General features: G+C 40.8%; 1 protein-coding gene across 1 annotated transcript; it reads right to left on the reverse strand.

Moving 5' to 3' along the window:
* Nucleotides 1-27,754, reverse strand: CLTCL1 (clathrin heavy chain like 1). Its single transcript, XM_026091937.1, has 31 exons — nt 27,583-27,754; nt 23,219-23,487; nt 22,776-22,937; nt 21,863-21,976; nt 20,309-20,482; nt 19,851-20,048; nt 19,117-19,317; nt 18,832-18,984; nt 18,071-18,193; nt 17,156-17,293; nt 16,746-16,910; nt 16,146-16,326; nt 15,657-15,820; nt 14,758-14,883; nt 14,309-14,451; nt 13,431-13,665; nt 11,369-11,491; nt 10,812-10,957; nt 10,230-10,413; nt 9,479-9,671; nt 8,828-8,985; nt 8,566-8,730; nt 8,045-8,152; nt 7,524-7,691; nt 7,293-7,442; nt 6,315-6,446; nt 5,852-5,962; nt 5,085-5,255; nt 4,035-4,256; nt 1,764-1,839; nt 1-772 (listed from the first exon to the last, which is right to left on the reverse strand). The coding sequence occupies exons 1-31, from the start codon at nt 27,737-27,739 to the stop codon at nt 657-659; spliced, it is 4,926 nt and encodes a 1,641-aa protein (XP_025947722.1). The 5' UTR covers nt 27,740-27,754; the 3' UTR covers nt 1-656.

A 27,754-nucleotide genomic window follows, 5' to 3' on the forward strand; every position in this document is an offset into this window, starting at 1 on the left:
TCTCTGGTATGAGAAGATTTATTTTCTTTAAGTCTCAGATCTACTGCAGAAAATATAGAACAGACTCCACCTGAACCCCAACAGCACTGTCCAGAAAAGAAAACTTTCCCAATATTCCTCTAAACATTCAGAGCACAAATATTAGAAAGCCCATTTTCTTTTGTACATAAGACTGCAAACAAAATGGGGTAGTCAGATGTACACAAGCTTTCAACAATTCATCGTTAAGGAGACGCTTCACTGAATTGTTGACATCCCTGCTACTTCAGTAGCTTCAGCTAAAGCTTTAACAACTTGGTGCCAGGCATTTTCCCAGCTGCCTTCAATGGGCTTTGCAAAAGAAAAAAATGCTCTCTTCCCCCTGGCCTCAAGCAGTTATTGCTATATGAGTTAGTGAAATAGTGCCTTAACTTCAGACAAGAGTCTCACAATGTCATTAACAAAAGCTGCCTTTCAGAGATTGAAATGTAACCGGACAATAATCAATAAATAACAGTAACAGGCATCTGTTGAAGTCTCCTCACTGAGCAGGGCAGCAAGTGTTCAGCCAACAGAGGGTCATCTGTGCCTTAGAACCATTGTACACTTCTCGGAGAAGTTAAAAAAGGGACGGGAAGGAAGAGAACAGAGACAGCGAAGGCCTGTCAGAGAGCTAGTTACATATTGAAACCATAAACAGGCGGCTGGGTGAATCCTGGTGCTGTGTATCCATATGGGAAGTTTGCCTGGGGAGGTACTGCACTGGGGCCTGCTGTCAACATCAACTGCTGGCCTAGAAAAGCATGAGAAAAAGAAAGTTAGTTTAAGAACCCAGGCTTTCCTAACACTAGCAGTACTATGGGACAGGATTATGAGGCTTTAGCTAAAACCAGCTACTGTGCAAGCATATACTAGCATGTTACACTATAAGTCAACATGCGCCACATGGAGTGGGCACCAAGGCCATCTGCTCTTGCCACCAGAAAACTAAGAAAGCAAGGCATATTTCAGATGAGTACTCAACTGATCTTGAGCGCATGATTAATGTGGCTTGTTTTGAAGAGACTATATTGAAAGCCAAACAAACTGATACTGTTTAAATCATGCATGGTCAGAACTGACAAGTAAAGCAACTCAAGCTATTAGTTAAGTAAACACGAAAGGCTTGAACATAACTCTTGAAAGATTTGTCTTCATTGCTAGGAGCACACATGCCTCATGCATATGTTAAATTCAGGTTAACATTTACATTAGACAGTGAACCAGTCACATCCTTCCCTTACCAGCCACTTCTAGGTGCTTGTTAGCAGAATGTCTCTTCAGAAGGGCTTCTAAAATAGCAGTACACTTGAGGACAGCCATGTTTTTGGCTACATATGTCTTAAAATGGATGAGCTAGAAAGCCAGTCTGCTTTTCTACTTGGAAGAGCAGAAAGCAGACACATTCCTCTTAGAAAGAAATACCAGGAGGAATTAGCATGCTCTTTAAATTATTTCTGAGGTCGTGCACACTGCGATGCCCCCTCTCCTGTCACCATACTGAAAAGCTATTCCTAAGCTAGAATTCTGAGCTATGTAAGAGGAGCAACACTTTGAAGAGTAGAAGTACTGTAAGAGTGAGATGTCACTTCAGCAACTTGTACAGTTCATCTAGCACAGACACAACCATCTTATTAGCTAGTGGAAACCGGCCTGCTTTGACTGGAGGCAGTCATTAAGTTACCTCCATGAAGAGAGACCAGAGTGACAATAGCTAATCAATTAAAACCAAGTCTTTCACCTACCAAATACTATTGGAGTGGGTTCAGCTACTTGTTCCTCTTCTTTTCTTAGGCTTTCAGAAGCATCAAGTTTATCCACCTACATTGAAGTGAACAGGAGATGTATGAAGGCTTTGCCTAGAAACTGTACCATCATGTGAAAGCTTTTCATGCCAGGTACCTGAGCTATCAGGTGTCCCCTTTGTTAGTGCAGGCTGGGGACCATGAAAGTCTGCATTCTGCTATGCTGTAAACTGCCCTCCCAATTGCTTTAGAGTGGGAATAAATAGTAGCTGTCAAACATAGATGAGAGAGATCACGAATTTCAAGTGCAGTACTTCTTGGGACTGCCACCCAAGCTACTGGTTCACTTGAAAGCTGTTAGGTTAACAGCTTTCCAGAATAACAGTAAATATGGATGTTACTAAAACTATCCATACTACTATGAATCAAAGCAACTGGAAGCTAACAGTTAAGCTAGCTTACATTGTTTTAGTTATGACCTAGGATTGCCACTCTCTCCTGGATTAGATTTTCCTCTTTACTGCCCCTAGAGCATTAAGAAGAAATAGGGAACAGAAAGTGCTATTACTCCCTCTGTTGGAGAATGAGCAAGCACACCAAGAGCAGATGCCCCTGAAGAAGGGACATGAGCGGCTATCTAGTAAAGGGTAGACATCTCTGACTTGCTGCCTAAAGTGAAGTTTTAAAGATTGCCAAGTGAGTGCTAACACACTTTGTGCCTGGACTGTTCTGGGACAGGGGCTATTCTACGCTTAAACACCTTTGGTTTATGCATAAGAGAAAGATGAATAAGTTCTGGAAGAAGCACACACTGTTGATGAAGTAGTCTATTCTTTTGTGCCTTTGAAGTTAGTTACATGACAAAGTTTTAGACGTACCACATTTATAAAAACCCATTCACTAATTCCATGTTTTGTAGTTAATTTCATAAACTAAATTAGTTTTGCTGTAAACCGCTTTCACCATGCAGATTTTCCTTCTGTATTTAGAACATGTGATAACCTGTAAATCCAACCAACAGTTTAAAAAACATGATCTTAGACCCAAGTCTCATCTCCTCAGCAGAATATGAGGATGAATTTAAGATCTGTGCAAGTACTTTCATCACACTAAGAAGCAAATCTTCTACAGAAGCTTTGTTACTTTTCAGACAGACTCACCATGCCTGCAAGACTGCTTCAGTAATTTGCAGCATAATCATGAATTTACACTCAGAACACTTCATGTTATGTGGCAACTGCTTTTGTTTACTCCTGAACCACATCCTCACTGCCACAAGGTATCTGCAGTACAGTGATCAGGAGCCCAAATGGTCATGTCTTTCTCAATCACTGGCTTCTGTTTCCCATGAAGGACAGCAGAGTCTGGTTGGATTTTCAAGTTGTTTGTGAACAGTTACCCTTTTAGCATTAGAAAGTGAACAGGAAATGAGTTAGAGCTAAGTTATACTGCTCTTCTGGCAGAAGCTACAGCTAGATTCCTGTAACAGAATCCTAGGATATTGAGGGACACAAATGAACACAGAGTTTGAAATCAGAGTGTCACCTTATAGAACAGCCCATCAACCTGCAAGAAAATTCAGAGGGGAATACTTAACATGACTGATTACAGGCAAGCTGAAGCAGTCACTTTAGATCACTAGCTTCAAGAAAGTTCTTACTGTGATATCCTATACAAACCTAAAGCCTTCTAAGGAAAGATCTAAAGAGTTTTAGATCTTAAGCTGTTTGAGACAAGCATTTCAGGAACACACATGATTAGAACCTCTCCCTCTTCCAGAATTTAGACTAGCTATAAGTATTGTACAGCTAGACTATGTATCTAAAGTTGTTTTCCACAAAAACCTCGTTTCCAACAATCAGTTCCTAAGGCTGATGTAGGAATAGTGTATAGTAGTAGTTACTTAAAAGCTATATTTCTCTATAACAAGAGAATAGAGAATACTTTCAATACTTACAGCAAGTAAGGAGTAACGCAGGTAGTCCTTGCTTTTAAGTATTCAGCTTCAACTATGGAGCAGCTCTAAAAAGCACAGTTGCCTATATCCATTATTAAAGGCTAAGGTTTAACTATTCCCCTTGCAAGTCCTAAAGCATCTATTTGAAGTTTAGCTAGCTAACTTCAAGTGATTAAACCCACAAAACTCCACAGAAGACTTAGTCTGAGGAATAATGGTATTCCAAACACATTAAAAGAGCTTTACCTGGTTGGCATAATGCTAATCATCTAGCAGACTAAAAGCCTTCACTTTTCAGCCTGTGCAATACTCACTTTGGTAAGGTACTCTCTCATCACTTGGATGAAATAAGGCATTGCAAAGTCCATGATGTTATGCCTCCATGCCAACTCAAGGACTACATCTGGGTGCAGCAAGTCGTAACATGTGAAGAGGCAGGCTGCAAAGCACTCCTGCTTGCCTTCTTCCAGGAACCACTGAAGCAGCTTCTCAGCTAGTTCTGCATCTTTGGACTCTGCAGCATACTGCATAGCATCCTACAGAAAGGGACAACAGTTAAGCTTGACCCTTGCCTGTCAGCTCCTTGCTCTATATCATGTGCATTTCACTGCTGGCTAGATAAGCCAGGCATTTTGCAAACTATGAAGTTAATCTTTCACATGACCACACATGTGTGCAGGAGCCAAGGTACAGTATACACACTCAGTTAACCCTCTCGTTTTGAGGCAATCCAGATGCTTGTATTAATATTATCCAACAGGCTTCCCTTAAGTAAAGCAGCCCAGTGAAATTTTGCTTAGTTTTGTAGCAGAGAAGATAAACAATTCTTCTAGTATCCCAGCTACCTCACCATTAGGTATTAAGGGTTATTCAGGGCAGAAGAAATCACTACATCAGCTGTTTGGTCTGTGGCATGACAGAAGACTATTCGCCAGCTCTTCTACAAAGTAGTCAAGAATTGCCCCATGCAAACTCAGTACATGCTTGAGGACTGAGACTGCTGTATTCATATTTCATCTCTACCCTACCAGCCATAAAACTTCAGTCCTACGGAGATTGTTCCACATTGAGAAAACTGACCAGATGCCACCTATGGCTATAGACTAATCTCTCATCTGAGTATAGGATAATGTTTTGAAACTGGCTTTAAGATACACATTTGAAATTGCAAGCTATTCTGCTCTAAGATTCTACTTCCTCTTAGCCCTCCACCTGAAGTTTAAGGAAAACTGGAAGTCTGGATTTGAAATGAACAGAAGACATTCAGTTTTAAGGAAACTTATGCTTTATAGATCAGACACTTCTAGTAAATTCATTCCCTGCATTTTTTTAAACCAAAGGGAGAAAAGGCAGCATTAACTCACCTTATACAGACGATCTTTTTTGCATAGCTCCACACTTTGCTTCCAGCGGTTGTTACCCTTATACAAGTATGCTGCAATACGCCTAAACTCAATTAGTTCATGCTTTTCCAGACGCTGAGCCAATGTTATGTTATCAAAGTTGTCATAGGCATCAATGGAAGCTCTCAAACCCTGTTTCAAAAAGAATCATTACACATGCTTCCAGATGGTAGTAGGTGAGAACTACAGCAGAGAAGCATCCAAGCATGGTACACAAGCATTTAGGTTCTGCCAACTGGATGTTGACGCTATAGCTATATCTTGTTTCCCCTGCATATTTGGTGCATCACTGCAAAAGAAGATTTTTGACACAGCAAGATGCTACTTGGTCATACTAACTTCACTTGGCAGAATAGAAAAGCTAATCCTTTAGAAGCCAGAAAGGATGGCTTCCAAATAGAAGCCAATGGGGCCAGAGGCAAGTTTGTTTATAAAAGCATTGCCCACTATGGAATATGTACTTTACATTTACCTTTACATGAAGCTTGTTATTCTGAGAGAAATAATTGTGCTATCTACTTTGTTTGAAGATTATCACACTGTGACCCAAGCCTTCCACACCCTCCTAAAATCCTTTGATTACACTCTCACTACAGTTGCACTGCAGAAGTTCCCTTCTACTGAAGGGTCTTACACCATGTCAGTTGGAGAGCAACCAAGCTTATGGCCTCTTTGTTGAAGAAAGAACAGCAAACCTCAGGTCTACAGTATTTTTTTGTGGGGCTCACCTGGTAGTCCTCCTCCTCTGTTAGAAGGTTGTTTAGAGCTTCATTAACTCCTTTGTTGTTGTGGTTCTGGACTGAACGCAGATAAGGCTTTACTAGAAGTAGCTGATTAACCTGGAATTAAGATGTTTCCAGCATGAGATTAAGTATAGCAATTCAAACACTCAGTACTCCTGAAGCAGGTATAACTCTTGTAATAAGAAATGGTAAGTGCTTGCTGTCAGTACCCTTCAGACCTGCAGACAAGCTATTTTATATGTCCAGAAGTACAACAGCATAATTGGCCTAGGATACTGTTAACTCTTTCAGCATCTCCCACATCAAGCTGGGATTGAGCTGCTTCTCAGTGCTTTATACTGGAGGCAGAGCCACCTAACAGAGGTCAGTCCCTTTCTCCAGCCAGAGACTGAAGTGTCCTAACATGCGAGAGAGGATTTCTTGTTCATCAACTATGCCCCAAACACACCTTGGAGAAAAAATTGACTGTCCTGGTGTGGTCCAGTCGTGGAGATAATACAAGCAGAAGATCATTGATCAGCAAAGGTTTGTAGTCCAAGTAGAACTGCAAGGCTTTGTAGTACAGCTCCACATTGGCCACCTGTATGGTCAGACATTAGTTAGTACTTCAAATGCAGACGAGTTTAAGGTGCTTAGATTGGATCACTTAACTCACACTACAGTTTATCTGACTCTTAAATAAAAGCTTAAGCTTTCTTCTAAAGGCCAGAAGTGTAATACATACATTTCTCACACAGATTTCTTGTTCAATGTTAAGGCTGTGTCTTGTATCATCTGCTACTAGGAGTAGTCCAAACCAATTCTAACCCATCCACAGTTAAGGGATTCTGGCACAGGGAGCCCACTAGAGTTAGAGTTAATGTGACCATTTGTTGAACTCCTAAAGCCAGCAGAGGCTGTAGTCTTACAACCAGTCTTTTGAATTGTTGCCTTGTAGCCCATAAGATCAATAAGATTCCAAAATATGAACATGTTTCCTATCTAAACTATTCATCAAGCCACTATTCTCCACTGCGTACATGGGACAGACCAGGCTAATTCTTCCACTGAAATAATTAGAAGCATTTGCAAAGATCTTTCAAGAGCTGTTACAGCCTTGGACTAAGACAGCTCAAAAGGTATTAAGGAGGTTACGCCTCTTGCTTGTGACCTATGATCAGTCCCTGAAAACATTCTGTGCCAGCTGCTGCCACTCAGTAGAGTGTGCTGCACAACAGAAAACAAAGGGTCCAAGATTAGATCTTAATTCTTGTGTTAAACCTAATTAGAAGTTCTGTTTTAAGTATAGCAAGAAAACTGGCAGTAGTTTAAGCAAACTCAATTTCTAAAAGCAGGTTCTGTTGTGTGTTTTTGCCTTTATTCTTAAAAAGAAAAAAGAACAAACCACACAACTTTCAGCAGCTGCTTCAGTTAACCAGATACTTACCTTGGCAATTATGTCTTTAAACTGCCCTTCTTTCCAAGCATCAGTGGGATGATTCATCATTGTAATTATTGCATTGTCATACTCCTCATATTTGTCATAGAGGAATACAAGTTCTGCCCAGAGATGAGCCTGTTCTGCAGCTCTGAGCACCTGATAAGACAAGGAATCAGTCAGCTTGATTCACTGACAGCTTCCCCACTTCACCTGCAGTGTAGTTACCTTGCTGCATACCTTTGGAATATTAACTCTAGACCAGAAGAGCTCCAGATGTTCCCTCATTTTCTGAGGCTTGAATTTGGAGTACAAGATGGCAAGTTCAGTAAACATTCCCATGTGAGCACGCTCTAGACCCAAAGCAGCTTCCAAAAGGGCAATCAGTTCTTCAAAGTAGCCACGATCCTGGATGTTAGGAAGAGAAGGATTAATCTCAAATTTACAGCCAACTTGCATTAAAGCATTCTAAAAAGTATATTCACTTATTTGAACAGAAAAGCTTGTTGAACTTAAGAGCTTAATTTTGTAAGACTCTGGATTCCAATAAAGCAATAGAATGGTAAAACAAGAGATAGTGAAAGCTATCACCCTTCCCTTTACTAGTAAGAAGTGGAGACGGAGTAATGAATCCAATTCACTTCAGTAGTCCTCCAGGATCAGCCTTATAGGGTATCAGGTTTTAGCTATGACCAGTTAACTTTAGACAGCATGCTTGTATCTGCTAATAAAGTTTTCTAGGACATTGACAGTGATCTAACCTGATAATAACTAATCAGCTCTTCAAGTTCATCAGCATGGATTACTATGTGTAAGCCACAGATCTGTGCCAAGCGGAATTCCTTTCCGTCCACACAGGCAAAACATACCTATAATGAGAGTTAGCAAAGTAGTCAGTTCACAGGAGAATACTTCAATGCTTAGTCTCCTTATATTAAAGGAAAGGAAGTTGATTAGTGAACTTCACCAAATTCAAGGGTTATGTACAGTTCCAAATAGGTATTACTATAATGCTTGTTCTAGAATTAAAGCCTCTGCTATTTGTTTTACACTGTTCTGAAATTAACCTTGGGCAAGACGACAGCTTATGGAAGAAACATATTCTACAGCCAGAAACAGTAAGCAAGCTACTATCAGAGACCAGTGTAGACAGTTATGAATAACTGTTCTTAATTCCTGTGTTACTTACAGAGCAAAGGAGTCCAATTATGCTCAAAAGCAATATACTTGAAAGCAACACCAGAGCACAATCTGCAGACCATTAAACATGAGTTTAGGTTACCTCCTTCCAAGTCCTTGTGCTATTGGCTTTGCGGCCACTGTCCACTGCTGCCTGGTACTCTCCGAGGTGCACCAAGGTAGATGCCAGGCGAGCAAAGTTAGATACATTGTTATAGAGTAGTTTTGCTGCTTCATACATCCCTTCTTCATAACAGCGATCACCAACCTGGATTAGGAACCCAACGTAAACAAGAACAGCAAGAATCAAGAGTCAACCAGCACTGGGAAGCTAGTCATAAACTGAAAGTGCGATCAAGACATACCTGTTGTATATGGGCATTATTAGGGCCACTAATAAACTCTTCCAGTTCTGAGAGACGATTGGTTTTTGCCAAAGCAAAAATAAGTTCAGTCTCTACATAAGACTCTCTAGCCTTCTTCCTGGCCATCTGTAAGAATTTGACTAGGTCCTCCCAGTTATCTTGAAGAAAGAAGAGATATTTACGATCTTCTATTTAACCATTCTGTATTGGTCTCCTCACCCACCTTAGAAACAGTTCTGGCTATTTCACTCAAAGATTTCCTCCTCCATGCTACTAAATTATACTCAGAGTTAAGAAACTCCTTACGTAAGAACACAGCCACCTTCATGTGAGGTTTAACTTCTTGCTACTACCCTACAATTCAGTTGCCAAGCAATTCTGCTACACACTTGCTAAATCTAAACTTATCTTTAGTTGTATTTTAGACCAGAGCAGTCCAAAGGATCTCTGCATGAAAGTCTTTGGTGTACCAACAGACAATAAGCGTGTTGACATTAATCACATTAAACTTTGCCTCAACCACTCCATGGACTACTTCAGTTTAGGCTGACACTGAGAATGCAGGAGTCCCAAGAATTCCTCCTGCTCAAGGTAGATTCAGTAACCCAGCTCACATCCAAGCAATTTAAGTTTGAGGATGCTTTGTCTTACCATTTTTATTAGCTGCTTGAACAACTTCCATGTAGGCAGATGGATCATCTGCCTTTATATAGGAGTCAATGGCTTCCTTCACTAAGTCCTTCTGAAGCTGTGCTCTGGCTAACTGGCTCCATACTGCTGGTTCATTGCATCTCTCTGCAAATTCATAGGCACGGTCTAAATTGCCAATGTGCTCAATCAGCACCTGTTTGAAATGAAGTTGCAAGTTAAAAATAAAACGGTTATAATATTGCCTTCTAACAGAGTTCTACTACCTTTGAGAGCATAGGCTGTTACTATGCAAGAAATATGAAGCTAACTGCTTTTAGAACAGTCCTTTCAGCCCAAGGGACTCTGAGAATGAAACTCTTGTCACTACAGTTTCTCCCCTGCCTTACAGAGGTCAATATGCTGGCCTCAAGGCAATGACAGGCTTGTGTTTGCTTCTCCTGTGCTTTTCAGTTATGAGTCTCCAAGGTAGTCACTCTGAACCACACTCACTGCACACACATCAAGTTGTATCAATACACACTGGAATCTTTTGATGCCTTTAAACAGGCAAGTCTCTGAAGTCACTATTTTGAGTCTATATTGCTACTCTTGCATGTACTCCCACTTCTCCCAACTTGATAACACACAGGAACTGTTCTCTTAAGCCTCTCTCAAGTACCAGTTACTCCTGAAGAATCAGCGTAATAGTACACTTCCTCCCATTCTCTTTATTACTAGCATTCTATGCCTTTAGGAAGGAACTATGCCTCACCTGGATTGCTGAAGTATTAACATCAAATTTTCTGAATATAGCAAAGGCTTCTTCATATAGCTCATTGCTGATAGCAATGTTTGCAATATCTGGGGCATCATAGTTATCAAGTCGATTGATGTATTCCATCACACGAGTGCGGTCAGCCTTAATGGCAGTCAGGATCAGCAGATTCTGGAGATTCCTTTGGTGAACAAGATGCATGTTATAAGCAGGTGTTACCGTGCACTACTTAAGTGACATGTATTGTACATGCAACAAGAGCCGCATACACCTGCTTGCTATTGCTAGCAGAGACCTTTCAAACCCAAGTTGATGAGTATTGCTATTTGCCCTCAATAAGGAAATTGCTTGCCAGTACCAGTATTCCTTCCTTTCGACACATGGCTGCAAACTGAATAGCATGAACCAGTTCTGCTCTTAAAAGCAGAGTTCCTCAAATTCTGCTTTTTTACCTGACTGTACACAGCTACTTTTCATAGTGCTTAGGCCACAGAACCAATAGGCACAAGAATAACTTGGGTCACTTGAAAACCTAAACAGACACTGAATAGGCTAAGCTTGTGGGCACTTGCTTCTTACCTGTGTTCACTGAATACAGAATTATCCAAGACAATCTTTTCCAATAACTCAATCAATTCATTAGGCAGGTCAGCAGTCATGAAAGCCTTCACAGTAACAGAAACCTCCTCCGGATCCTGTGTCTCTGATAAAGCTGTTTGGACAACCTAGAATTCAGATAGGACTAAGCGTTCACCCCAAATACAATAGTTGCCGACATATTCTGGCAAGCTACAAATTAAGGCTTCAGAATTTCAAAAGTAGTTAGTCATAGTCAGCAAGGAAGAACTATTTCTGTGCTGACTACAGGTATTAAACTCATGCCCTGATCTGCCTAAGGAGAATATTCACTAGAGGTGGGTCCCTCTATGGGACACAGCAAGAATACCTTACTGATAACTATGACCATAAAGGTCAGAGTCACTTGCCACTCAAACTCTTAACAGTTGCTGTACGGTTGAGATAGGGCCTCAAGGGACCTCAGGGAGAAGACAGGTCCTTAACTTCCCAGAATGGTTTTAGTCAATCTGAGGTCTCCTCATATTGATAGAGTCTAGTCTTTAGCCTTTGCATTGTACCTGGTCAATAAGCTGCCGCCTAAATGGATTGTTTTCCTCCAGTACATTTGCCCAGAGCTCAGGATCCTTCCTGCGTACCAGATAGCGAGCCTCACTCTTAAACAGAGAGTTCTCGTTGCAGACCTGAAGGAGGAGAGAGTTATGAACACCAGAATTAAATATTAAGGGCTAGTACCACAAGACAGGTTTAGCCAACTATGAATCAGTCTAATAGACTGACTAGAACTAGTTGCTGACCATTGCTAAATACCACAGACAAGTTCTTACCCAACCTCTGATCTGGAAGGCTCATGGAGAAGGTCTCCAGCAGAGTTGCTATAGCTTCTCTTGATTTTGCCTGAGACAAATACTGTGACAGTAGCTTCACAGTAACTATTTGCTTCTGTTTGAAGTGAAGACCTGCAGAAGCCTGAAGAACTTAAGTTTTAAACCTAGAAAGGGAGCCACTTGCTTGGGCAGTGTTAAGTAGTAACTTTTAAGGAAGGCGCTGAGTTTAAAGCTAGAAACAAGTTACATATCTGATGTCATTAGCTTTGGACTAGAAGTGTTCAGAGTAGCAGATGGCTGCATTTCCCCTGTTAAAATATTAAGCTTAAGGGTGCAGATTAAGTGTGGAATCTCCCATAGGAGGACAGCAAGGAAGAGTTATGAGTTATGATCCTATTAGTGCCACTGACTTCAAACTACCAACTAGAAGAGTAGAATCCTGAAGGCCTATTCTGTTTTCTACTAACAGATCATGTTCTATTAGTATCAGAATTAGCTCTTGGAATCTCAAGTACTTTGCTGTAAGCAGATTATTAGGAATAGCCTGGTAGTCTCACAACTTTGCTTTATAATTACTACATCTATTAGTTATCTAGTTGAAGACTTGAGCCCTTTTCTAGGGGGAAACAGTGTCTTAAGAATAGTTCTTACATGAGGAAGATCTTTCCTCCATAAACAGAAACACTTCTTCACGGCATCAGATCAAGGAAGAAATTGGTACCGTCAGGTTTTTACAGTTAACCAGAATGCTAAAACCTATTCTAGCAAAATCTCCTAGTGAAACCACAATTCAGAGCTACCTTTGTAACCTGAAATAAGAAACAGGCTGAACTTAGCCAGCTCTTGATTTAAATTTTACAGCTACAGAGGATTTACTGCTTGAAAAATAGTTTCTTCAGTCTGGGAAGTCATCCACTTTCAGTGGCAAGTCTAGATTATGCCATATTCTAACACCCACATGGAGGGCACTGCCAGGAAACAGCATTTACTGCCTTTAAACAGGACAAAAAACAAGCTACCCCTCTTACCCCTGCACAGCTGACATTCTTTGCATATACTAGTATAAAAGCGCAGGGAGGAGGCAGAATGTTTTCTTTCATAGCAGCTACAGGCATTGCAATCTGACATTGAATTCTGGTGTCCAGTTTGAGACTAGGATGTGTTTGGAGAACCCTGCGAATTTGACTTGCCCTTGAACTTCTGAGGGAGGTTCTAGGAATCAACAAGCTTAAGATAGGAGAGGAATGCTATCTGAACAAGTGTGTGCAGTTTGACCGTCAACACCTATTTTCCTCATTTCTAATCAAGTATCTGAGCAACTCTAAGGGTCAACTACAATGCGGAAAAATTTCATCTTTCTTTCTATTTTCAACCAGAAGTTTCAAGGAAGCTTCTTTTCCTATCGTAGGGTCAGAGTAGATGATGACCTGCCCCTTCTGCTCTGACCAAGTGTTCAAGGCTTGTCAAAAAACTTAAGTTAACAAAGGTTTACCAAGTTAACACATTAATCATTTGGGCCCAGTACACTTGATCTAACTTTGAGCAGAGTTAGTGGATGAAAGACATGAATGGTACCTTAAAGCTGTAGAGCTACATAATTTTTAGTTCTGACATAGCATAAGAGTTCCTCTGGTTAGCATATAAGTTATTGTCTCCATGTAGGCCAATCCTGCCTACCTCAATTTCCAAGTGAGACTACAAGACAGGATTCTGCAAGTGTTAGACAAATAGCTGGTTAGGCTTCTGCTTTAGGTAGCAAGAACTATAACATGTTTATGAATGTAGTTTTGCTAACCTTTATGAGTTCCAGATCACACTGCCCCCTTTCATAAGCAACGCAGGCCAGATGAGGGTCTCTCTTTTCACAATATTTGCCTACTACACGGCTGTCATAGTAAGGATTCTCACGAAGGAACCGCTCTGGATTATTATTACTGTCAATGTAGATTTTGGCCAAGGCATTATGAGTGGCAGGTTCTTCACAGCCTTCATGAATTCTTGATTCAAGCCATGGCAACAGCAACTTAAGCCTTTGAAGAAGGAAACATTTTAGGTTTACAAATCAGAAGAGGCACGCTTGACAACTATCCATTAGTCCCCAGCCTTCCCTTCAAGAAGGTCTGCTAGTCAGACTCAAAAGCAGATGGAAAACCAGATACTGATTTTTAATAGGTCTTAAATGAGTGGTGCCAAGTCTGTAGTTTAAAGTCAGGGAAGGTAGCAGATACCACTAAGTTTTGTTATCTTGCCTTTCAGCTCCCATTCTATTAGGCAGCTCTTAAAGCTATTTGTTCATTTCACAGTTAACTACAAACTAATTACACAAGCTGCCACGTACCTACAATGAGACTGCAAAGACAGTAGTTTTATCCAGGTTTACTATCAAGACAGAACAGTCACATCCCATGGATGAGCTGTACAAGAACTCAGAGTTCAAAAGCTGCATTATTCACCATGCAGTGTTGTCAGGCATTCCTATATAGCCCAAGTAATCAGAAGACTTGCTAGAAAAGTCTAAGCTGCATACAGGAGTTACACCCTGCTTTACTGTAGAAAAGTATAGATCAACCAGTATTGTATCATTCAACAGAACTGCAGGCAATTCAATTTCGGTATATACCATGTTCAAGAAATCTTGATACTAGGGTCTAACATATGGATTTTTTTTGTTACCGGTTTCTTTTTTCCACTTCAGCCACCAGCTCATCTGTTGAAAACTGCCCTCTAACCACCATGATCAAGTTCTTAATGACATCTTCAGAACAATCCACATCAAGAAGCCCTCCAACCACAGCTGGTATACGGCTGGGATTCACCTAGAACAAGCCACCATCAAAATTAGTTATTACCACCATTATTAACCTACCCCTAGTTCTCCTTATTGGGGGAAGTAAGTTTTTAGTTAGCTATGCTTTAAACCAGAGTATTTTTCAAGGCACTAACCCCATTTGTACACAAATTCCAGGAAAGACTATACTTGTAGGTTTGTTTGTAGCAGACAAAAGCTCAGTGAAGAGCCTACAACAAGATGAGCCTACAACTGAGATGCTGCACATCCTGCTTTAGTTAGCTTCCTTTCTAAGGAAGGAAAGACCAAGAGTTTAAAACTGGATTCTCCTTACCTTCTGTACATAGATCTCTATATACTTCTGCAGGTTATTGCGATATAAGTAGAGCACCAGGTCATGAACAAAGTCAAATCGATCACAGACAATGATCAGAGGAAGCTGGTCCGTGAGCTTTGCCTCCTGTATTTTGTGCAACAAAACTGAGTAAGCAACCATCATTTGTCATAAAGCATTTTCACGGCAAAGCATTTTCAAGGCAAAAAGTCTAACCAACTTCTCTCACTCTAGAAGTCACGCCACATTCCAACTTAAGACTGCCAAGTGGACAACTGACTTCAAAACCAAGTAATCAGCTATGAATACCATGTGGCCAGTCTATCAGTACCGAGTTTTATGTTCAGTCTCTTCAGCAAATGTCGCATTAGGCCCTACATCATGAGCTTCAACATGATCAACTATTTGCATATTAATTCAGAAGGCAGCTGTTGGGCCAAAAGTGTTAACAATGCAAAGTGAAGTGGCATTAGAATCCCATTTCACCAGTCAGAAAGCATAAAAACCCTTCAGAACATAGCACAGGTTGACTCCAGTTTTAATAAGCTTTGTCTAGTCAATACCCTTGCTAAATATCCTGTGGAATACTTCAGTACAGTCTTTCCTTCTGCCAATCTGGATTCAGCTACTGTTAGCTGACAACATGTTAATGGCATTTGGTACAAGTTGGATCATACAGACTAGTTTTAAAGGAATCGTGGGTCTGGGTCTGTTTTTCAGAGATAGCCCAGAAGTACCTGTTATATGCCTGAAATAGAATCAGGCTCCTGTTCCAATTACATAGGAGACTACTCACAGCAATGCCAGCTAAACCTTAAGTTGGCATCTCCCTTCATTTGAAGGCTGCAGTTCAGCAAAACATGTAGAAGACAACTCAGTTTATTGGACAGAATGTTTACCTTCAGAAAGTTCTTCACCCGTTCTGGATTATAGCAGTTACTTTCACGGCAGATCCTTTCTACTTCCTTTATCTGACCAGTCTTGCAAGCTGCCTGGATATACTTGAAATGGACATCTGGATCCTGGCTGAAGTTTACGATGGAACCCAGGAAATAGAACAGTCCTAAAAGAAATGTTTTTTTATATAGCCAGAAGTGCAAGTGAAGCAAGTGCAGACTGTTTTGGGCTTTAGCTTGTAGCTTAGTTCAGTACTGCTAGGAGAGCAGCTTTCATTCAACTGCAAAAAGCTCAGAAGTTTTTTTCCTTCTTTCAGGTTTTGTCTTTCCACCCTCACCCAAGAGAGTTAAACTTCCTAGAACAAAGCTACCTTGTGATGAGCTCTGCACTTTACTAAATGCCTAAGATCTAGCTATGTGACAAGTATCTTACCAATATTAGTTTCAATTGGACAGCACTTCCAGGAAAGCTGCTTGCCTCTAGTACTATACCTTCATAGCTTTTGAAAGATTCAAAAAGCTCCACAAGAGACTGGGTGCCAAGTTGCTCGTGGTATTTAGAAGCTACTTGCACACAGAGTTGTAGGTTTTGTCTGATATTGGCTGACAGCATGGCACGCAAACACTCCACAGAGTCTTCAACTGAGAGAGAACCAAAGAAGTTCACAAGCCACTGCAAAGAGAAAGAAGTTTAACTCGGTAACTTATACAGGATACAGCTGACTTCTAAAAACATGACAGCTAGCCAGAGTTTCTAGCCCAGCTATTACAGACAAATCTTTCATGTACTAAGAATGGAGTCTTGAAAGGAAGCATACTCAACATCTTTACAGTAACTAAAATGCAGTTTAAAAATAAGATTTGAATTGCCCACCTGGGAAACTGAGGGCAGATTTAAGCCATCAGTAGTGCAGATTAAGGTTCAATCATTAACTGGACAAACTAATCACAGCCACATGAACTGCTTAGGTACCTCCAAACCATCTTACAGCTGCTGCAGGGAATTTAGCAGCTACCAAGACATTAAGGAGTGGCCACTTCGCCCCTGAAGCTTATGTTATTTCACTTGCTTACTCTGCACAATGGACCTACCTCAGGATTCAAGAGGTGAGTGTGAACAACAGCACGTTTAATATCATAGAGATCCGTGTAGTGTTCCAAAGCTCGCTGGAGCAAGCCTGCCTTTTCACACAACTGGGCAATATGAGCACGATCATAGTGTGTAAACATTTGGTTTCCAAGGATGGCATCTGCAACCTATGGAGATTTTATATTCAGACTATTCAGACATTTATATTCAGACTATTAGAGAATCACAGCAACTCAGCCTAAAAGTTGTTTAAGTCACAACAGTTACTTGTCAGTAGCCTTTGATGTTGCTAAACTATTTATAGGTATCAGCATCAGACATCAGATTATTGTCTAATTTTCTAGATCTGAAGTTTACAAGTCTTCTTCTGTCTTTTCTTCACTTTTTGGAGGAACTAGGTTGATAGTCTTACTTGTGGGGCATGAATCAAATTCATCTCCAGCAGACGTGTCTGAAGGTGGCCTTCTGCAGGGCGGTTATTCTTCAGAGCATCCAACAGAAAGGAAGTGCACTGCTGGATAAGACTGTTCTCCATGAATACATCCACAATCTGTTGAGATTGGTCAAGTCAGAGAAGGGGGTCTATATATACACCCATGCATATTTTTATTCGTACATAGTAGTGGCCTGGCAAGAACACTAGAAAGGCAGCTCATCACACCACACTTTAGTATGCTATGTCCCCTTTGTTTCCACAGGATTACTAGCATAATAATGCAGAGACAGGTTTTACACTTTGCTTTCTGTAGATTCTCTGGAATGCAAGGAGGGCATTACTTTGAGCAATTATGTCAGTTTTTTGACGCCCACTGTTTAAGCATGGCTTGTAAATCCCATCCCTCCTCTGTTCAGATAGAGGAAGTATTAGCTTTTCTTACAGAAACTAAATAGCTTCAGTTATTTAATAACCTAAATTGTTGCCTTATTTCTCTGCCCATTCACCTGAAGCAGCCCCTGGGAGCCAGCACTCAGTTTAGATTTGTTTGTCCATCTTCCTGTAAGTTCTCTGAACAGGAGGAGTTAATGTATGCTCAGTTAGAGCCAAGAATAGGAGCTTTAAGTGGACAGTAACACTTATTACTGCTTAGACCAAGACAATGACAGACTCACTATCAGGATTACTGTAGTAAGTCAGAGAGCTTCCACAGGAACTCGAAAACACACCTGCCTCTAAAGACTGAATGGCAATCAAACTTGAGTAAGAGTTTAGTCAAACTTATCTAACCAAGCCAACTAGAGACCTGAATTGGCCTTACCAGTCTGCAAAGTGGTACTATGCGATTACCTCTGTCTAGAAAGAGACCAGTACTCTTGTTGTAGGCATCACCTGGTTAATGTTAGCCAGTGGCTCCTCATCCTGTACCAGCATCTGAGAGAACTGCAGGCCTTGCTCTGGACTGATTCTCATCACGCTTCTCAGTAAGAAGATCCAGTCTGGAGTATAGCCAACCTAGAGTTTTCAACAGAGACATCAGTCATGCACGTCTAGGAGCTTTAAGCCTCTTTTAAGCATACAGATTCTTCAGCGTGGACATCATCTAGTCTAAGGCTTACCATGCCCAAACCCCCATCTTCCTATATATCTCAGGCAAAAAGACTGCTTGCCTGTTGACACAAAATTTCAACATTCACCTACTCAGTAAGTAGCTGAACTTGTGCTAGGGCATTTTTCTTGCTAGGCAAAAAAAGGACTAGGAACAAGCATTTCAGTCTTAAGCCATTATCAAGCAAGACCCTAAGCTTAAAGGGCGGACATCAGACAAGTTGTTTTGTAACCAGTCAGAAAAAAGCCTGTTTGACACATTTAGGAAGAGTCTTATCTTCATCCTCTAGAATCAGCCCAAGCCACTGCAAAGTTTGAGTTATTTTGTATAATTCTGGATGTTCTGAAGTTAACTTTTGCAGACTGCGCAGAGCTTAGTCATACACTACTATCTGCACTATGGGAACGAAGAAAACACTTGTTTCTCAATCTTAGCTACTTATCAGTTTTGAGTGACAGAAACTAAGCTTATCTTACGGAAGATAGCTTGAGAATGTACAGGTTAAGCGTAAGATGAGTCTACTATATGTGATAAACAACTTCACCTTTTTAGCATACAGCACTATTTTCTGGAATTGACCAGTTTCAGCAAAGCACTGAATGACTTTGTTTGGCACATTAGCACGAAGATAGACACTGAGTGCAAGGGTTGGGTCAGCTGTCTTCACCAAGTCTCCCAGCTCCTCTGAGCACTCCAGCTGAAAAGTCAGAAGTGGTATTTTGTCAGACAGAGTAGATAGAATTCATATATGTATTATTAACAAAAGTTATTGTTCACACTCAACTGTTACAAGACAACAGAATTAAGCTAGCATCATGATCCAGCCTACCTTGTCTTCCTTCAGCCACTTCTCCAGAAGCTGCTTGCGGCCCTGCTGTAGTACAGGGCGACAGAGTTCTAGAGACTCAAACTTGTTCAGCTGTCCCTGGTCAAGCAATATTCCAAAGTACTGGAGCAGGGGAGATGCCTGCCCAGGCTGAGCTGGCACACTCTGGAACTTCCTGATTGTATCACTGGTACGCAGAATTCCCTGAAGAGGACCAAGATACTGATTAAACACTGCTCTACTGTGAGGTCTGAATAGTGTTAGTCAGGAAAAAAAAAAAAGCTGTTAAGCTGAGCTATACACTAAGGCATCTATTCTTAACCCTTTAGGGTACAGATCTTGATTAAACCCAAGCCACAGTGATGTTCTAGCAAGAAGTCAGTGACCACAAAAAGTCAAGTCCACAGTTGGAAAGGATATCAGATGCTCCTTGATGGGATACAGGAGAATATAGTAGCCAGGACAAGCAACTCAATTGCAGACAACTAAGGCTAGTATTACACCACTTCAATTGTTCTTGAGTGCCAAGTGCTAAAATGCAGGTGAATGTTAGCCAGTAGCTCCTCATACTATACCAGCACCTGAGAGAACTGCAGGTCTTGCTCTGGACTGACTCTCAATCACACTTTTCAGTAAGAGGATCCAGTCTGGAGTATAGCCAACCTAGAGTTTTCAGCAGAGTATATGAACTACAGCAACCCTCACAACTTCAAAGCTTTAGCTTTGGAGTTGCTTACCTTTGGTGCAGATGCTGCTACTTTAGCAGCTTCTGCATAACTTCCTTGAGCAAACAGTGTGTTGAACTTTCTGGCAAATAATTCCTCCGCCCCAGTTAGATTACTACGAATAGCCATACGCAGACCCAGGTCAGGATTCTGGAGAACATTAGTAGCATAGTTCACAATGTTATCTTCCTCAACACATACAGAAAGCACCTGGAAAAGACAAAAGGCAAATCTGAGAAGTACTACCCTTTATATATCTACTGTTAAATACAGCAACCAAAGTTGCAACTATGCAGCTTGTCAGTGACATGGTAGGTTATTCAGAAAAACAAGCAGATTTCTTCCTCCCCAAGCAGTTCTGTGCAAGTAGAGGTTAAACTGATCAATCAAGTAGTTGCTTTCTTCCATGAAGTTTATTACATTCCATCCAAACATTAGAAGGCTCAAAAACACATTTCTGGATTTGTTACCTGTCCTTTTTTGTTCACACCAATAATGCCTGAGGTAGGTTCATGAGGAGCTGTGACAAAGATAGTATCAGCACTAATACGGTTCATGTAGATGCACACTCCAGACTCCAAGTCATACATATGAATATATCCATATTTTGTGATCAGGTAGATTACACCATGCTTAATTCCAATCTGTTAAAAGATAAGTATTGCAGTCTTAGTCTTGACTACATTAAAAAAAAAAAAAAAGCAGCAGCAGCTCAGGACAGTTGCCTTTAGCCTCGTGACAGGACCATACTGCAATGACATGCCTTTGCACTTACACTAGTAACAAATATAGCTTCAGGCTTCTTTCTTGCAGACTCGGAAAGCAGCGAATAGCTTTGCTGTCCATTTAGAGCTATAGTTCGACTAAGTAGAGAAGCTGAAGGGAATTAAGACTGAGTAAAGCTGAGGGAGAAAGGTATGCCATGACTAGCATTCTAATCTGGATATGCCAATACCAGCTTCTATTCAGAAGTTAGTGTGAAAAATCCCATCCTTTTCCAGCAAGGCCTACCTAGAGAACCAGAGGAACCTAAACCAAGCTCAGCTGTGGAGAACTCCAGTTTAGCTGTTAAGTCACTTAAGTCAGGGATGCATTCAAGCCAAGCTGATCTTCAGCTATAGAAGTACTTTGGATCAAGTCATCAGAATTTTATTAAGGAAGCCTCAAGCTGAGATACAGAGCTCCATGAATCCTGCTATTTAGACAGCTTGCCTAATACGGCAGAACATCTCTTGGTTCATTTATGAAGCTGGTCTATTGGCTTTGTTTGCAGTTGCATGCTGTGAGATAGGTTGCTCTTCATGCATAACATCTGGTCTTGCAGACATAGTGAAGTTCGGTCTGTCAAGGCAACCAGCTATGTTTTTTCCCTAAAGAACTCCCCATTAATCTATAAAAGTGCCTTTTCTCTGCTACTACTACAGGAAGTAGGCTAATATAGAACTCCCCCTTCTTCATCAGACTGTTATGACATCTACTGTAGATGAAATGCCACTTTCATGCCCAGTTATATCAAGCACAATAATACTGCACTTTCTAGAACCCTGTAGTAGGCAGTTCAATAGCCTGAAGCAGAAGCACCTGCTACCAACAAGTGTAGCAGTTTAGATAAGAAACCATGAGTTAAGGGACTGCCCAATAGACAGACTGCTTTCAATACTCTGTGTCTAGTTACTTTTGGACTGCTGTCAATATAAGATAGCACAGAAGCTAGTCAAATTTAACTATTCAATAAGAGGCCTGACAGATTAGAGACATCCTACTAAGAGACACTATTGAAGCTCTTTTTTTGTATATACAAATCTACTCTACAGGCTAAGTCGATGTAGACAGATACTGGAGCAGCCTGCACATTCACATTTAAGTTACTGTTTTAATGTCCAGGTTACCTTCCACGAATCTATTAATATCCCTCCCAGAAGCAGGAGGAAAAACAGAATGACTAGCAGAAAGTATTCTTTATGATAGAGATGCTAGCTACCTGTCAGGCTATAAAGTTGATTTTTTGGGGGTCAAACATTTACCTGCATTGCCACAGGAAAATCTGTCTGCGCCTCAGGTGGGAAAAACACATCAACAGCTTTCTTAACAAATGGCTGATTTCCAGTAGCTGGCTGACCCACTTCAATTATGTGTAGCTGGGAAGAAAAGAGTGCATGTCACAAGATTGCCTGCAAGTACATCCATACAGGAAAGAAGTTCCTCTTTCCAGACATGCTACCCAAAGTCACCTGCCACTTGGCTGATGAATATCTGCCCAGTGCAGTCTGGACAGCTGTGCTTCAGATCAGTTGGACAAAGCTTTTCAGAATTTGCTAAAGCAAAGGCCAGGAAAAGTTAAGGAAAAACATGTTTTCTATGACAGCAGACTGTATATTCCTACTCCATGACACGCAAACAACTTGTTCAAGATGTTTGAAGCAAGACTTGCTGTCAATTACCAGCAATTTGTGCACCATAAGACTTGAAAGCACAATACCTTTCAGTGTTACCTCAGCTCTTTACAAACTGCCAGCAATTATACCATACTGAAGTGCTACTGAATTTCGCTAATAGTTTGATGCAAAGAATCTACAGCATTCAGGCTTATCTAGTCTCTTCTGTAATGGATCCAAAACATAAGAGGCAGCTTAATGACAAATAACTTTGTACGCACAAAAGGTCACGTGGGCTATGAATTGATGCTTCAACACCTTTAGCATGGTTCTCACTGTGTTTTTATTTGTCCTTATGTCCAAGTCCCACCCAAGCAATGCAGACTTTTTGCAGTTTTTATCCCACTGAAAGAAAACATTTTGATACTGACTAACCCAATAGGCTGTGGGCACAGTTCACAAGCAGTTCTTTAGACTGCGTACACTGAACTGTGCAATCACTGAAGTTCTAGTTGTACTGAATTCTGCTACATCGGAACAGTCAAACAGTTGCAGAGTTTACCTTGCCCCCTGCAGGACTCCTCACAGCAAAACAGAAGAGAGTGGAAGGTTTGGCATTTCCCTCTATTTTGAATTCTGCAAAAGCTGCTGCATGGCCTTCTATAGGTTGGGAGACTTTTCTATCAACTGAGTACAGCTGCATTGCACCAACAACACGATTTTGCTAGAAACAAGAGGAAAAGGCAGCTTTTAGAGATAAGATTTCAAATGTTTATAGCAAGACCTATGGGACAGTGAACTAAATAGAAGTAAGTGTCCCTCATATCCCCTCCCTCAGTGCTTTAACCACATTAAAAGGTCAAGTTATTCCTACTCAACAGGTATTCTTGAAATTTTGATCTACGGAAAATGAAGTTAAAGAATTATAACAGCTGTTAAGTAAAGGAAAGTGGGGTCAGTGCTTTCCTGATCATTTCCATAGTTTACTATTTCCAGGGAACTTACCTGTGCTGAAATTCCTATCAGCAATAGCCATTTCTGGTGTTCATCTGTCCTGTAATTGATGATTTGGCAGCCTGCAAGACTTGCATGCCTGTCAAACATCTTTTGGGGTTGAGATTCTCCCTCCATGCTCCAGTGGTAGACCGCGGTCTCCGTCACCAAGGCAACTGTATTCACAGATATCCATTTCCAGAAGATCACTTCCTCTGCCATAGTGTGGGCTTTCATTTTACTTTTCATCTCAATGTTAAAGATCTGAAGCGTCTTCCCAGCTGGTATGACAAAACCCAAGAAACATCATAGATCCAGTTACTACAGTGGCCATCCTGTGGTTTGCTTATTTAGAAGCACTCAGTTTAACCTACTACTCAGTAACGTTACAGACTGAGTTAGTGTCCTGTCACATCTGACTAAGCCTCCTTAACTCACAGCAGATAGAATCCCCCCCCAACCTCCTCAGCCCAGAAGCAAAAAGTCATCTTCTTATGGACAGTCCAGCCAACAACTGACAAGAACAGATATTTCAGCTAACTACAAAGCTTAGAGAAGAGAGTTTGTCTAAGCCACAGAACTTGTGTAAGCTCTTGTTTAAGTAGCAGCACTGCTATACTAAGTTATATCTGTCTAGTAAATGATACTCAGTTTTATTAATAGAGAAAGTGGCTCCCATTTGTGTCAATTTAGTAGCTGCTTTAGATCACTTGGACTGAGTCCAACAGCAAGAGACTTGCAACAGCTCTTGAAATAGCTGAAGACTACAGCTTCCATCCTATTTTTGTTGAAGAGACTCCACACATAACTAGGAGATAGACTTTGTGCAACAGTAATATGACAAATGCCTATTGAAAAGGACAGAGTAAAAAGGTCAGAAAGTTTATAGAAAGATTTGGAGCTTTAGTTCCAGTTGTTTAGATTACCATTTCATGATATGGTTAACTATACAGCAGATTTAAGCTTGACTTTAGTATTCCTTTTGACCACCAGAGAAGCTAGTAAAGGCAGACTATTAAAACTAATGCAGTTGAAACAACCCAGTGAGCTGAGCACTCAGAGAATATTATTTCAGGAAATCAGAGTGATGTTTTACTTGATGGCAGGCAAAACTCAGCTCTAGGAATATTGTTTTCTGTTCACAAGACACCCACTCAGACTGCTAGAGTATTGGCTTATAATGCTATTAATCCTATCCACATTTCAGAAGTGTTTTCTGTGCTAGTGATACTTCAGAAGCTCTACTGCCAAACTGGTAGATGTCCCTTCTACTGGGAAGTCTTGACAGATGAAGGCTGCTGTCTACTGAGGAGTTATTTCCAAGAAATACTAATCTCAAATTAATACAAACTTCACTGCTCTACAAGGCCTTAGTATAATTTATAAAGTGAAGTAATTATATTAGGCTAATTAAGCATCAAAAGACAAGCCAAGATTTCAGAGCTCCCACATGAAGCATTTATGCTCGCTCCCAAGAGCGACTGCACAAACCAACCTGATCAGCTAGTACCTAGGACAGCTTGCTAGCTTTCCTGAAGTTTTCCTGGAACTAAAAGCAGCCCATTTCTGACCATCTTGCCACCTGCTGTGTACAAAGTTACTGTATTGTACAAATGCAATAAGCCCAGGCCTAACATCAGCTGTAAAGTGATAGCTGTCCAAAACAGTAAATAAGCTGCTCCCAACAATTTGTCCTTCAGTAAACTGGTGCTATCAAGGGATTGATATTGAAACTTTCACAGTGCAGCCTCTCATCCAGAAGGCACACAAGGGGTTCTTCTGGAAGAGCTCTAGTCACCATCGCCCTAAACAAGGATTCCAGTGTATGCATACAGAAGCTGCTCTGGAAGTCAGTCTTCCTGAAAAGGAAGCAAGATGTCCCTAGTTTTGAGAACATACAAGAGACCGATAGGCTCAGTGTCCTATTAAGATGAGCTGGAAGCTCATAGTACTCTAGAAATTGGAAACAGCTTCAGAAGCTTAGTCAGCCAGGTAGCACTGGATGACAGGGGCCATAGCAGTATTATTCCTCAGGTGAGACAAAGGAAATGCAAAGTTTGGAGCTCTAAACTGTAATTAAACTAGCTACAATAATTCAGTAATTTGGATAGGAGCAAGCAGAACCTGCTATAAAGCCACAAATGGTGAGAGCATGTGCTAAATTTGAGTCTTCAGTATACTAGAGTGCTTTCTTAGGCCAAGATGAGATAAAAAGCCAAACTTCTTGCATTTTCCTGATCTCAGACTATTCTATACAGGTGGAGCCAAGTAAGCAGATTCATTTTTGAACACTGGCACAAGAATTTACATTTCAGTTCACTGGAGCATGAAGTTTCTCCATTCTGTAACGAATGGAAGCACCCTCAAGTGCTGCATTCTCCACTTGCTCACACAGGTTGGGGAGTACTCTCAGTACAGAACAAAGCAAGAAAATCATGGACAAAGCATAAAGTTTGATACACCAGGAGAATGCCACATGCAATCCAGAAATGAAATTGTGCATACTGTATTTCAGTTTAACTCAATAACCATTTCATTTCTTGCTTGAGAGTGGGATTGTATGTTTCTTGCTCAATAATCCTCAGATTATGAGCAACTCCCAATCATGGCACACACACTCACAATACGCAACAGTATGGACTACTGAAGCCTCAGTCAATCAGCAGGGAAAGTCTGGAGTGACAGACTAACTTAAATCATGTCTTCAGTGCACTTTACTGTAGTTCTAGCCACCTTGGGTAATAGCATGCTGACTTTATTCCTCCTCTTTTCCCCACCACCCTTTAGTCATTAGGTTATGTATACATTAAAAGATCATTAAGTTTATGATACCTGACAAATTTGCATGTCAATGCGACATCATACACTTAACCACATCTGTTCAGAGGACAAGCTTATTCACTCCGCATCAGACAATACTCCTTTTGAGCAAGTCTAACACTGGCAAGAACAAAGCTAGATTGTTAGAAGCTGATGATAACCTGTTTAGTTAGTAGGTTAGTTTTTAAAAAAAGATGCTGATAGTTTAAGAGCTGGATAAAGTTCTGCTAGAACAGAGGATGCACTTTCCTTGCCAATAACGTTGGTTTAAAGGGGTCCAAGATTAAGAACAGTGAATTCTAACAGATCTGGAATTGATCTTTTCATTATTGCCTCTACCCATCTTCCAGATAGGGCAAGCCTTAGCAAGACATATAAGCATCTTGCTGAATCGCAGTTTCAGCTAAAGTCAAACTTTAACAGATCAGTTTTCCCCTAATGTCAGTATAAGCCTGAGATCAAAGACAGCGGTTACAGGTTTTGTGCCAGTTCAGAGAACAGTTACTTCTTGGACCCCTAAGTAATTTCACCATGACTTTTCACACTGAACACCACACTTAGGCAGAAATGAATAGCACACAGGGCATGCTAGCAGAGGTCTCTCATAAAAGTATTGCAACTTGATTTTGTCTACCAACTGTACTACCATTACATACACATTACATACCATTACCATACACACACTGTTGTCCTTTACTTGGTACAGTCAATAGCCAAAGCAACCAAATAGTTAGCAACAAGCCAATGGAGAATGTTTTCACTATAATACCAGTAGAGGATTAAGACCCCATCTGGCTATGAAGTGAACTGTCAAATGGCTACCTCAAAGTTCAGTACCTTTTATGAGATTAGACCATTCAGTATTACTGAACATGAAAAGTCAGGACAAAGTTCACTCACCATCTGTTTAGACAAGATGCAGGAAGAAAAGTACATAGTCAGTAACAGATCAGTTATTGAGATTAAACACCAGAAGTCACTGATTTAAGAAAAGAGTCTGAGATGCACTAAGGATTATTTTTAGATAGCAGCCAAGGTCAACACCACAGGTAACTGATAAGCAGAGGTCTTCTATCTTCAATATCTCACGACTGCCATACCTAAGGTGTTTGTAAGTTCTGGCTTTAGTAGCTACTGGCTGTCCTTATGCCATTCGTTGGTATCTACTAAGGTCTTCAGAGCTACAAGAAAGGGTCAAAGGACAGAGCAGAGAGTAAAAGTGGCTCTACACCTCCATTCATCTCTGCACCAAGTATCCAGTATGTTTACAACACCTGTTTCGAGAGAAAGCACACCATGCATTGGCCTGGTCCTCACTGAGGATGGGTTGGCACTGCAGCCTCCTAAGCATCTCACACCTACTTGGAGGAAGCAAGCCATCCAAAGATTACTGAAAAATCCACTACCAGAAATACAGCATGTGAGCTCAGGCAAGAATTCTGATTCCAATGTACATTCTTAAAAAAGTTGCACAAGCTTTAAGCCTAAGAGCCGACTTAAGCAGCAGTACAGCTAGACAGTAGGGTTCATACTACAAGGACAAAGGACCAACTCACCTTTTAGTGCAATTACTTTAGAAGCTGGATTCATGATGGCACTTTCAGCAGAAATTGGACGTCTGATGGGTGTTGTTGGATCACTCATATCAATTATCACTACTTGTGCCTGCTCTCCCACTTTCTCCCTGATGCAGATGAACTTGTCAGATTCCATTGTTAGGGTGCTGAA

Source organism: Apteryx rowi, unplaced genomic scaffold (genome assembly GCF_003343035.1).
Source record: "Apteryx rowi isolate R43461 unplaced genomic scaffold, aptRow1 scaffold_93, whole genome shotgun sequence".
In the NCBI taxonomy this organism is placed as follows: Eukaryota; Metazoa; Chordata; class Aves; order Apterygiformes; family Apterygidae; genus Apteryx; species Apteryx rowi.